This window comes from Pseudorasbora parva, chromosome 17, assembly GCF_024679245.1.
Source record: "Pseudorasbora parva isolate DD20220531a chromosome 17, ASM2467924v1, whole genome shotgun sequence".
Lineage (NCBI taxonomy): Eukaryota > Metazoa > Chordata > Actinopteri > Cypriniformes > Gobionidae > Pseudorasbora > Pseudorasbora parva.
Window position 1 is genome coordinate 23049862 of NC_090188.1, and position 12945 is coordinate 23062806.

General features: G+C 38.7%; 1 protein-coding gene across 1 annotated transcript in view; it reads left to right on the forward strand.

Moving 5' to 3' along the window:
* The first annotated feature begins 190 nt into the window (after positions 1–190).
* Positions 191–12945, forward strand: part of antxr1d (ANTXR cell adhesion molecule 1d) — a 29394-nt gene continuing 16639 nt past the window's right edge. Inside the window, exons 1-11 of the mRNA XM_067420645.1 lie at positions 191–519; positions 4782–4853; positions 4937–5008; positions 5138–5219; positions 5311–5341; positions 5420–5493; positions 5611–5679; positions 5782–5862; positions 7630–7690; positions 11427–11525; positions 11653–11722. Coding sequence (XP_067276746.1) covers positions 380–519; positions 4782–4853; positions 4937–5008; positions 5138–5219; positions 5311–5341; positions 5420–5493; positions 5611–5679; positions 5782–5862; positions 7630–7690; positions 11427–11525; positions 11653–11722 — 851 coding nt within the window. The 5' untranslated portion in view covers positions 191–379. The remainder of the gene's footprint in view (positions 520–4781; positions 4854–4936; positions 5009–5137; positions 5220–5310; positions 5342–5419; positions 5494–5610; positions 5680–5781; positions 5863–7629; positions 7691–11426; positions 11526–11652; positions 11723–12945) is intronic.

The following is a 12945-nucleotide window of genomic DNA, read 5'->3' on the forward strand; positions in this document are numbered from 1 at the left end:
GTTTAGCCTATTATTTTAGTATTATTATTAGTATTATATGGTATAATTTCAAAATATTAATTACATGATGTTTGAGTGGTTCGAATAACATGATATAAAATAGCGTTTAAGAAATTAAAGCCTCCCTCTCCCGGAAAGAGGAAGTTTCAGTAGCTGTTGGCTGCCTGCTCGCTGTCCGGTCTGTGGTCGCTCCTCCAAGCATTTCTCCTTGAGGAGGAGCTTTCTATGTTTTGGAAGCGGACTCAGATGACTGCGGAATATATAACACAGTGACAAGACATTCAATACATTTCATGGAAAATAGTAGTTTTCATTTTCTGCAAGAGTAATATGAAATGCAAATTTATCCCGGTGCTTCTGGATAGATTCAACTGATGAAATGGCACGTTCACTGATTCTTCTTGTGGGTATTTTAGTCATTGTGATGCCCAGTCTTCATACTGGAAACGCTGAGCCTTATTTTGAGAAGGAGAAGAGGTCTTGTCAAGGTGCTTTCGACTTGTATTTTGTCCTAGACAAGTAAGTGGCCTTCGTATTTATGGCATATTATTCTCTTCTCACCGCGCACTGCTGCGCGACGCGCCTGACGCGCGTGGCCATTATAACAATGGTTATTGGTTTAGACAGCTGAATAACAGAGCTGAATTGATCCAAATGCGTTGATATCCAAACAAGTTTTTGATATTTTTTAATTCATACAATTTTCTAGGTATATATGTATAGATACTACTAGCAGGAAACGTCTGGCGAGATATTAGAGCAATTCCCAAAGGAGATCGTGGCAGGATGCATATAGAGAACACTGTCTCATTGAACTGACATGAAGTTCGAACAAAATTCCAAACCATAAATTAACCAACAATTAACCATTCACGGTCTCTACAGAATTAACATGCAGTGTTGCCTATGATTTTCCTGATTGTGAATTCTTAAAAAAATATCTGTTGTCAAAGGGCTTTAGGCAGCAGGAGGACAGGACTCTTTGCCTCGGGCGATGCTTTAACAAGCATGATTTTCTCTCACCTGGTACAGTTCACATGCGCATTTGTGCATCATTATCACGATTATAAAAGGCAAAGAAATACGTCATCATGATATAATAGCGTGCACTATTATACAAATATAATACAAATACATAGTTAAGTAGCCAATTATGTCAAGATTAAAAGGCAGTTTTTTTCTTGCAACTTACTATTGTATCCAGTTGTTAACGTTATGTTTGCATAATGCAAATAGCTCTTAATATTTAAGTGTTATGAGCTGCGAGTAAATGAGGAGGCATCCCACTCATACTTTAGCCCATTGAATAGGCCTACCCAAACAAGCTTAAACATGCTGGAGCATGTTGGAAGACGGTTATACGAAATGTTTTTCTGGCAATCTGGTCAAATTTGAACTGAAGGCTTAAGAGCAATGTTGCAATGTCTGTACAGTTTATACAATAATTTTATTCATCTAGTGACATCTGTGTGAAATCTGAAGGAATTCCAGTTTAAATTCAGGAATAACAGAATTTAAGTCAATACAAAAAAAATTAATCAGTTCTTCCAACTTTTATCTTTGTTGCACAGTTTAGAGTGCAAATGCATATTAGTTACACTTCACAGTTTGCTCTTCTGTTTGTGAAGTTTTCTGAATGCCCTTAGAGGCCTAAGGGATTGCATGCATCATCAAGCTTTTGCCACACTTCTACACTTTTAATCAGCTGAATGGTTTTTGGGCTGAATTTTTGAGGCCTTAAATGCCACTCAGTGACCCTACACTAATTGTAAATATCAGGCTATTGGTTCAGAGAGTTTTTGGAAAGAAAAGAAGCTTTCATCCTAGCTTTCATCATCAGTGGAACGCGATTTAGTTTTATGTCACTATATGTAACTTTAATTTAGGGTTCTTTTAAAAAAAAAAAAAAAAACAGCAAAGAGATGTTTCTAATATAACCATATTCTTAGTCAGTGGTTTGCTGAAGATTGACCTTAGTTCACAGGAAAAGAGATAAAACCAAGATTAAACTGCATCAAAGGAAACCAGGACGGTCTTGTTATTCTAGACTACTGCATACCACCACTGTGTATTCAGTTTAATGATTTTTATTTCAGTGGCCCCAAACAGTATTCGGACACTTGAGCTATACTTAAAAATGTCTGAATGTCTTTGCATCAGATAACAAAATATAGAATATATGTAATCATCTGGCATTAGAGGAAATTAGAACTACATTCTTTTCTTTTTGGCATCTTTACTTTTTAACTGGCCTGCATGTCTCAAGGTGATTTATAGTGGATGCTGTCGTATATGGAGTCAGTTCAGTTCACACAGGTAAGCTATGGATATTTGACAGGCAGAAAGTGTCCCAAAGCTTTTTGTCAACATTTTGAACAGCATGTCTTTTGTTTTATCATTTAATAGCTGACGAACTTCTTTTTGAGAAACTTTCTTTTTGTGCCTGTACTGTTTCTTTAAAGTTTCTTTTCAAATATTCCATTCCATGCAGTGTGTAATATAGCTGTTTATGAATGTAAACATAATGCATAGTTATTGTCTCCCAAAAGAAGGATTCAGCTCTGAACCGCCTTTACGAGTCGTTTGTAATTAGAATCTCACTGCATGACGGTTCTACATCACTAGAAAATACATTTGCATAATGGTTGCATGTTGTATATTGGCCGCCTGTGAACAACTTGACCCGTCCACAAACTGACGACTGCTCCTCAAATTCAATGTAGGATTCACAAAACTCTTGATCTTGAAAGATGGCTCAGTACCCAGTTTATTAGGACCAACCTGCTCCTCAGAAATATGAGTAATTATTGATGTATAATATATTTTCTACCAAGTGTTCAAAATATGTAGTTTTGTGTTTTATATTGTGTAACTTTCCGGCTAACTCACGTTATTACCATCTTACTGAAATACTTTGGCAAATCAGCTGTGAGCCACTATTACCTAAATCTGTATCCATTAATGCAGATTGTCTGTTGTTCCTACTACGCTGAGTAAAGATAAAGGTTTAAAATAAAGATAAAATTAGTTTTGCAAACTTGCAAAATGTTACATCAGTCATTCATGTTAGTGCTGGGCTAATGTGTGTGCAGTTATTTATACAGTTCCCACATGTGTACGGTATATATTCATATAGTTAGATAATAAATTAGAAATATACGGTTTGTTGATGGATGTACACTTGTACACATAATGTTGATGGTGAGGAATTTGCAACATCTCAAAATGTACCTCAAAATGTATCACTGAGAAACATCCTGCTCAAGTCATCCTTGCGATGAAGGTCCAGATTGAATAACTGGTTATTCCAATGTTTCATCATCGGATTCATGCTCAGATTGTAATGGTAAAATCGACATCATCGTTACTGTCTTTACAGAGCTTTAGGAATAGTATAGAAATAAGACGCACCCTAGTGGCAGCAAATCTGATTTGCCTTGAGTGCAATCTAGCAACTCTCAATAGATTTCTGAGCTGGAAAAACCAAACTCTGGTCAGGCCAATCACATTGTGTATAGAATCGGTGGGCGGGCTTAACATAAGAGTTGCATGCTACTTGTAAAAAAAAAAAAAAAGAAGAAGCTGGCGAATGGCGTTCTTTCGAATCGGCTTTGGCTGCGACTCTGAAAGACTTGGAGTTAAGCTTTTCTTTGAGAAAAGAACAAAGAACGGCACTGAAGTCATTCTTAAGAAAGGAAGATGTGTTCAGAGTTTTGCTGAATGGATACAGCGAAAGTTTAATCTATCAACTAGTTTCGTTTCACGTTGCTCTGGTTAATTGTAGCTCTATCCAATTGCGTGCATGCCGTGCAGAAGGAGTTTGAAAGACAACCGTCTATCCCACCCCTCGGATTGAGCCCTGTAAATGGTGAGTTCCCAGACCAAACATCTTGAAGTGGGTCTGGCTTGTCAGGCAGGAAGCCTCTGGAGCTGAAGTTCAGTTATGGTAATGGCGTTTAGCTTCTGTCTAGTGCTATATGCGGTAGACCAATCATAACAGACTGGGCCATCTGGCCAATCAGAGCAGAGTAGGCTCACTGAAAAGAGGGAATTGAGAATCATTGAAACATTTGGTTATATAGGCAATGTATATTATGAGAAAATTTAAATGTTGTTTTTTACCTTTGATGCATGTAAACCTTTTATAGGACACCATCAAAACAAATTAAGAAACTTTAAAATAGCATAATAGCGGGACTTTAAAATAAATGGCACTAGGTTTCATATTTTGTAATCTAATGTTGTACCATTCATACATTTATAAGTGGGGCATTTTGGAGCCATAATATGAAATTGCCGGTGTGTTTAGAACTGATGTCAGATTAGCATTGATTGCTGCTGTTACTGTTGCTAGGTCCACATGTCCAGTTTTACGCTTCCTGGCCCCCTGTCAGTGATGGAGCTGTGAGCCTTTTTGGATGCTGATGTAGATGCCAGCTCTGTTTTACATCCCCAACCTGTTACACTCATCCATTGCCATCTGTTCCCATTCAAATGGCTGGCTCCAGGAGGAAGGGGTGTTGCTCTCCGCTAGCAGGAGGCAGATTCATCTGGCACAAAGGCAATTAGCCCTTGTTGGGAGTGCTTTGGGGCCTGTAATTAATTAGCGGCATGTGCGCATTTTATAGAGTACTCAAGGACCTGCTACTCTCAAACAGCATAAGAAAAGGTGCTAAGTGTTATGTAATTGTGTTTAAGGCAGCCATTATAATGCACAAAAGAGATGCCTCTGACTCTGTAAAGAATGATATTTTTCAACACACGTTTGATTTTTATTATAGATCAGGAAGTGTCAAAAACCACTGGATTGAAATTTACTCATTTGTGGAGCATCTTGCAGAGAAATTTATAAGGTAAAGTGCGTTCGCTTCGATGCACTATTGCCCTGCAATACTTTATGGAAAAATATTTTTTTTCATTCATTTTTTTTTTACAGCCCAATGTTACGAATGTCCTTCATTGTCTTCTCAACTCGTGGAACCACAATTATGAGTCTCACGGAGAACAGGTATTTCCAAACACACATCCTGGTCCTCTATGGATGGACAGGCCATCCTCCAAAAAACTTCAATGTTGCACACAAATACACATTCTTTGCCTGCATTGTAATAACATTCCTCCAACATTTGTAATTCAGAGATGATATTACCAGAGGCTTAATTATGTTGAGGAGAGAAATACCAGGAGGTGATACATATATGAATCTTGGATTGGAAGAGGTATCTTTTTCTTTGTGAAACAACTGGATAAATTTAAATCTACTACTGTCATTAAAATTCATGTATTAATGCTGTAAACATAAAATTGCAGGCAAATAAGCAGATATACCATGGAAATTATGGTAGGCGTCATTCTGAATTACCATGAAATCCATTCACACTTTTATTCTGGCCTTAATGAGATTATGTTTATTTCACAGGGACAGCCAGTGTGATCATAGCACTGACGGACGGGGAGTTAAACGACCATCAGTTTGTCACAGCACAGCAAGAGGCAAGTACACAAGCCAGTGATGTCACAACGGATGCTGCGTGTTCTCTGGCAGATGTGTAATTGACAGTGGCATTTGCTCAGCAATAGAGCTTACTACGTTTTGCCGTCTATGTGCAGGCGCAGAGAGCTCGTTCTTTGGGAGCCATTGTATACTGTGTGGGTGTAAAAGACTTTAATCAGACACAGGTAACAGAAAGCCATTGTACAATGAGTTGCTTTTGTGCCTCAGATTTTAACCATAACCTGGCTCAGTTGACCTTTATTGACTACATTGTGTTGCTTGTTTAGCTGGCCACAATTGCAGACACCATAGAGCATGTGTTCCCTGTTATTGGAGGATTCCAGGCCCTTGAAGGAATGATAGACTCTGTAAGTCTCTCTGTTTCTCTGTCTCTGTCCTTTAGAAAATGAATCACCTACATTATTCCTCCATGTGTGTACGGAATACAGAAGTTATTTTCAAAATTCATGAAATGCTGTTTCATGAATACTGAGCTTTTTACACTGTTAAAGACTTGGGGTGCGTCTTAATCAGCTCCCTAGTTCAGTAGTCAGGGCACTGATCAGGACATAAGTCAATGGACTGACTCCCTGATCAGTGCCCTGACTACTGAACTAGGGAGCTGATTGAGACGCACGCTTGGATTCCCATGCTAAACATGGACAAAGTTTCAAAAAATAAGTTTCTGAGAAGTTTCGGAAAGTTTTTTTCGAGCATGAGTCTATGTGACGTTGAATGGGGCGGAATTTCCATGTACGGGCACGCTCGCGACCAGAGCAGGAGAGCATAAGCACCCCCCTAAACGTGCTTTGCTCGTGCTCGGCTTTAGGAAGGCCGGTTGATGCAGTCACAGGACTTCACAAAATCAACAATGTCACCAAATAATTGTGTTTTTTATGGAGAGGTCCCAACAATAAAGTTTCATGGTCGTGCTTTGGAAGCAGGCAGTGAATAAAACTGCTTCAAATGTCTGTTGGCTATCGTCGCGTAAGTACACATCAGTAAACAACACGATCGTGTATAGATAATTTATCAATGGAGCATACAATGTATGGTGTGTGTTTAAATACATTTGTTTAGCTGACGCCTATAGGTGTCTGTTTATTGTAAAACCAGCCCAAAGAGCGTGCTTCTTCATTCAAATGCGCTTCTATTCCATTGTTTTTCTATGTAAACACTAGTCTGACGTGCAAAACCATTGCGTTTGCTACTGCTAACGTTTAGTCACCTACAATAATCCATAAACCAAATCATGTCCTCATAAACCATGAGTAAACACACACATATTGACAAGCCGCTAGGCAAATACAGTTACAGTAACTTACCACATATAGACGTGCTGCTGTTGCTGTTGCTGCTGCTCCTGTTCAATTTCAGATTCTGGATTATATATGTATAGTTTTATAGTTGAATCCGATTGATTTTCCATGCGTTTTCTTTTCCATGCGTGAGGATGTCACAGCTTTCAGACGCTCTCAACCCATTAGCTACGCGCGCTCATGATTCTTTAGCTCCGCCCACACAATATGCCTCCATCCGCTCGTTTTTTTTTCCCGCAAAGACTCAGTACAGTGTAGTTTTCTTTTATAAATATAATATAACTAAAGACTTCTCTGATATATTAAGGATGCAATACTACTCTATAGGTACTCAAGACTGACATAATACTACTACTACTAATAATAATAATACATTTTATTTATAATGCACTTGACATGAGATGAAATGCCTGAAAAGTTTACTTTCTCCTCCCCTTTAAGCTTTGTATCAGTAGAACCCCCCACCCCCAACACACCGCCAATATACTCTGACTGATTGCAAAATTACTTATTTTATGCAATGTATAAAGTGGACTATTGAAATAAAATGTTATCTATGAAATCACATTTCAAGATTATACAAGCCACACTGTAATATATATAAAGTCACGTTGCAAGATATAATTTTGCAATTGGAAGATATCCAAAATTGTGCTGCTGAAGTTACAGAGAGTGATGTTACAGCATTACCAGTTAGTAGTTCAACTTGCATCTGGGAGTGAATTTGGTCGCAGAATGCAATTCCTCCTGTAAATGGCTACGGTATGTGTGTATTAAGTACTTAAGCACTCAAGCACTGTTTTCTTCTTTTTCCAGATCATCAAGAAATCCTGCATTGAAATTTTAGCCGCTGAGCCGTCCAGTGTATGCGCTGGTGGTAAGAGTCACCTCAGCACTCGCCATGCTAATATTTTTTTAATAATTTAATAATAAAGGCAATTTACACATTTTAACATTATATCGGGCTGTGTTTATAGAATAATATGAGCTGACGTGTGTAAACATTAATGCACAAAAAGCTAATCTGCGCTAATTTTGTGAAAGCCCTAAGCGTAATGGTGGTTCATAAGTTGCAGTCTCTTGCACTCACCAGAAAATGAAAATTGATCATGTCTGGGCAGCGCTAATCCGCCTGTTTGCATCACCAAGGCGACGGTGCTGTAAGTGCACTCTCGCGCAGTAAGTGCATGCTAATAAGGTCATGTCAAGCCACATCCATCCTCTCTGGCCTACACACCAGTGCTCAATGTGGCAGGCCTGTCTGCTGAGCAGCAGCCAATTAAACAAATGGGCATTTCACTGGTAAAGGCGGAGCGGAACTGTACCGCAGTTATTCGGCAGCACTTCGGCTAGACAACAGATCTGATGTGGCAAACTAGGCCAGCAAGAACCAGCCAGGCAAAAAACACAGCTCTCTAATTTCACTTGAGCATTCCTAACAATAAGTTCTCTGTCATGTTGTGGGACATCAAACCTTGAAGCACACACACAGAGAGAGAGCGAAAGAGAGCGAGAGAGATGGCATGCAGTGACCACTGGCAAACGATGGGGGTTAAAACAACAATACCCCTGCAGTTTGACCACACACTCACACTTTTGCGTCTGTTACACTTTGCAATAAGGTTTCATTTTTTAACAAACTACATTCGTTAAAATACACTTACAATGAAAATACATGTATAGCATTTATTAATCTTAGTTAATGCTAATTTCTACATCTACCAGTACATTTTTTAAATATAAGTTAACATTAGGTACTGCACTGTTAACTAACATGAACAAGCTATGAACAATTGTATTATTTAATTAACATTACAAATGTTAAAAAATGCTGTAAATATATATTGAACATAGTTAGGTTATAGTTTGTCAATGTAACATTTAGATGAACTTAAATCAAAATTATCTCTTTCAGTCATTATTTGTATTAGGTTCAAAGGGATTTTCAACTCATGATATTCTGCAGAACATAAGAGATATTTTGAAAAATGTTGTCAACTGTATTTATCCATACAATGAAAGTCAGTTTAGCCAAAACAAAATTGGACCACACTGATTGTATTGACAGAAATATATATACTTTTAATATCTTCTTTTGAGTTGAGTACATTTCCCTATATCAAATAATATTTTGTTAATGACTTCAAATCACTTATATAAGCATGATTAATGAACATAATACTTAATGGAAACATTGCATGACAGTGAATGTCATAATTAATGAAACATATTGTTGTGTAATTAAATCAGTCCTTCAACTAATGCACTGGGAAAATTGCTATTAGCCATAACTATTCCTCGAAATATTAGAGTTTAAATTAAGATTCTTAAGCTGCATGGGACTCATTCTTTGGGCTAACTTGATTGTGGTTAGTGCTTTTTTGGGATTAGTGTGCTGTAGAGGCAGTTCCAGTGTCTGACAGTCTCAGCGATCAAACTGATGAGAAGTGACCAGCCCGTGCAGCCTGCAAACAGGCCATCACTCGCTGTTTTGAGAGGAGGCCCAGCCATCAAACGTGACAGCAATCGTTGCTTTGATTAACCCTTGTGATTCTGCTGCACCCCATCCCCCCGTTCAGGCAGTGATTGAAGTGTCCGTGCTCGGACGTGGCACCTCTGCTCTAAACAGCCCGAGCCATCAAGCTCTCAGGTGTGGATGGGATGCGTCAGCTCTCCCGTGCAGCACAACGGGCGTGAGCCGACAGCGTACCAGCCCCTGCCCACCATCTCGCTGCCAGCGCTGCCCGCTGCCAAGCCAGTGTTGACCTTTTTACCCCCGCGCTGTCCTGTCAGAACCCGACACACCATATCTGACAGTAACTCGGGAAGAAAAGGACATGGATGTTGATGCCCGGCCTCCAAAATTAAATGGAATTAGCCATTTCAGCTGTATGGACGTCACATTAAGAAGGCATGAGCAAGAGAGCTGGGCAAATTTAGACGCAGAGGTGGGGTGGAGAGGGGCTTCTGCATGGCAGACGGGATTAGTATAATTAGGGAGGAAATGACAGGTTAATTGGATCGGATGGGAGTGGAATTTGTTTTGGTAGATCCATGATGAGACAAGAGACATGCTGAGAATTCTTTTCACTCAATTTTTCCCGTGACCAGCCTTTTCGTTATTCGCAAGGTCTTATGTAGATGAAGGACCTTTACAGTCAACATGACATTCAAATTGATTCTGTTTGCACTGTTAATGCACACTCCTGGTCTTATTGTGGCATATTGTTAGATGCATGATATATTTTCAATGAATAAAATATTCAGTTTAATCCTAAATCGGCATGAAATAAAAATTCACCCTATCTATTTTCTAAAGGCATGTTGTTGATCTTATTGTAATGAGAATGTGTATGTGCATGTTTCATTAAAAAAAAACCTCGCAATCTCCAATCTTCTGGTGAAACGAATTCACGCCTGATCATATAATCTGCTACTCTATTATAATCGACTGCAAGATCACATTCTGCCTGTTCTGCCTCCATCCAATCAACAACCGATGAACAGAAGTCCCCACTTTATTTTTTATTTTTTTTTGATAATCTGTTTGACTCTAATATATGTCACAATATAGTAGAAGATTTACCGCTATTCACTACTTCTGTTACATCGCAACTTTAATGAAAATTCAATATCTCTTTGTCTTCTCCTTTTCTGCTGATGCCACTTAGGCCATGTGGGCTGCTGATTAATGTTAACCAATGGCAAAATAGTTGTTTAGAAATTGTTTTAGCAAGCATTGAAGGTAAAAGAGGAAATCTACTATATTTAGGATTTGATACTTTAAATGCCGGTGTAAAAACTGTCATCTAGAAAAAGAACTGAGACAGTATAGTGTTTTTTCTCACAGCAGTGATATTCTCGTGACCTTTCCATACCACTGTCTTTCCTGATGGCACACTATACACAGAATGTGTTTCATCCTGTGAACTTTACACACTTAAATGTTAAAGGTTTACCAACCAGAACATTTTCTAAAAGTGTAGCTATATTCAGACATAAATCAGTACAAATCCACTCAAATCTCCCTCAGTGCCATGAGTAAGGTCACATCCACTCTGCATCCTTTGACGCCCGCTGAGACAGGTTCTAAGTGAGGGTGTTTTTCTCTCTAACATATGCTGCTTAGCAGCCGTCGGAGGGTCTACAGCATCGCCTGGGGGCTCTCAAAGGTCAGGCAGCCAGCTTTGTCGGCCACCAACACAGCACCCCCAGCTACACGACTCCAAGAGATTTGTGAACCTCTACACTTTTATTATTAGCACCACTGGAGCATATGCATTTGCCCAGTTGAGTTGAGTGTTCCTGAAAGGTTAAGGGTGGAAAAAAATAAGAAAACCTGCCCTCTGGCTGAGCACACTTTATAATTTCCCAGTATGGCATTTTTTTAAAGGTCTACATGAGACAAAGATCTAAAAAATATATATATATAAAAAAAAGACTCCGCCTTGTGTAGGCATTTTTCTCATACTATACTGTATTTCAATATAAATAGTACATAAAAATTATATTGTCTCATTTTTGGCTGCCTTTTCTCTGGAAAAAAGCAGAGGAATTTCACTACGCAAAGGCACTTGCTAAATGTTTATATCTTTGTTTTGTGTTTCTTTAAGATTCTTTCCAAGTGGTTGTGAGGGGAAATGGATTTTTGCATGCCAGAAACATCAATCAGGTTCTGTGCAGCTTCAGAGTCAATGATACAGTTACACTGAGTAAGTAATATTACATTACTTTTCCCTTAAAGTTTCCAGTTTAAGACTATGTATTCTATGCATATGACTGTTTCTTTTATAAAGTGTTAACTCATCATAAATGTACCTTTTTATTTTTAACCTTCAGATGAAAGACCTGTCAATGTTGAAGATACTCTCCTCCTTTGTCCTGCACCGATCATAAATGAGGCTGGAAAGTAGGTGCTCTTCATTCTGCCACTTTATTTCTTAATGCATTAGCACCCTTGAAAAATTAGGGTCAATGTCATTTAGAATTATTCTTATCAGTCAATCTCCACGCACCCTAACACACTGAGACAACAGACATGTGGTGTAAAAAACCCAAGATGAGCGTATAATTAGCCTCTCTGAGAGATTAGTCACCATGGGCTTGACCTGCATGAGAAGTTGAGTGAGTGTGCATGTTAGCCCAAAGCTCCGGTGGTTTTCTGAGCTGAGAGAGAAAAGAACAGACAGTGAAATACAGAGCCGTCCGTATCCACATCAGCCGGAGAGGAGCCCCGGAGACTGACTACAGGTTACTTTACAGGACTTCTACAACAAATGAGCTGCTTCTGGCGGCTCATTTCCCTGCGAGCCTTCTAAATAATTATGTGTACCGGCGGCTCTAGACACCTTCAGGATTTCATCTGTCTTGTTCTTGTCAGGAAAATTCCTTGAGATGCCAATGAAGGAGCGTCACATGGCACCTTAAGCAAAACAGAGCCGTTTTTTTTTACTCTTGGTCATACTACATCACTACACTGGATGGTATTTGCTAATGTGACACTAAAGCAGTTGAGGTTGATATATCGATATTCAGCATTTTTCATTCCTTCAAAAGTATTGTGGCTGATTCATGTGTTCTTGGCCATATTTGTTATACATTTTATCATAATGCACATTTGTGAATTAATAACAACATTGCCCAAGAATATGGAATGCATAGTTTTTTTTTTAGCTTTCTAGAACAGTCATTTCTGATTGGTCAATTGCACAATCCAGCAGTCAAATATTTCTTAAAGGGGTGATGAGTTGAGAAATCAACTTTCCCTTGAGCTTTTGCTATATATATAAAAGGTCATGGTAATATAAGATTATCCTGTAAGTTTCAGAGCTGAAAACTTAATTTTTTGTCAAAGAAAAGCTTTTATAGACACCAAACCCAAAAAACGATGGCGTGAAGATGATACTTCATTTATTTTTAATGAAGTTCCAGCTCACGTGGGGAAGACCGTAAATGTGCGTTCGCTTCATATCACTGCAGAATCGTTTGTAAACGAGTCTCAAGTGCTATATTTGCAGACACAATGTTGTGCCTTCTATATTGGATCCGACAGGAATGGTGCAACAAACTTACGGTATGTGAGTAAAACGTCTTTTTTATATGTAATAATAGTAGTCCGGGGGCTGTGTGTTT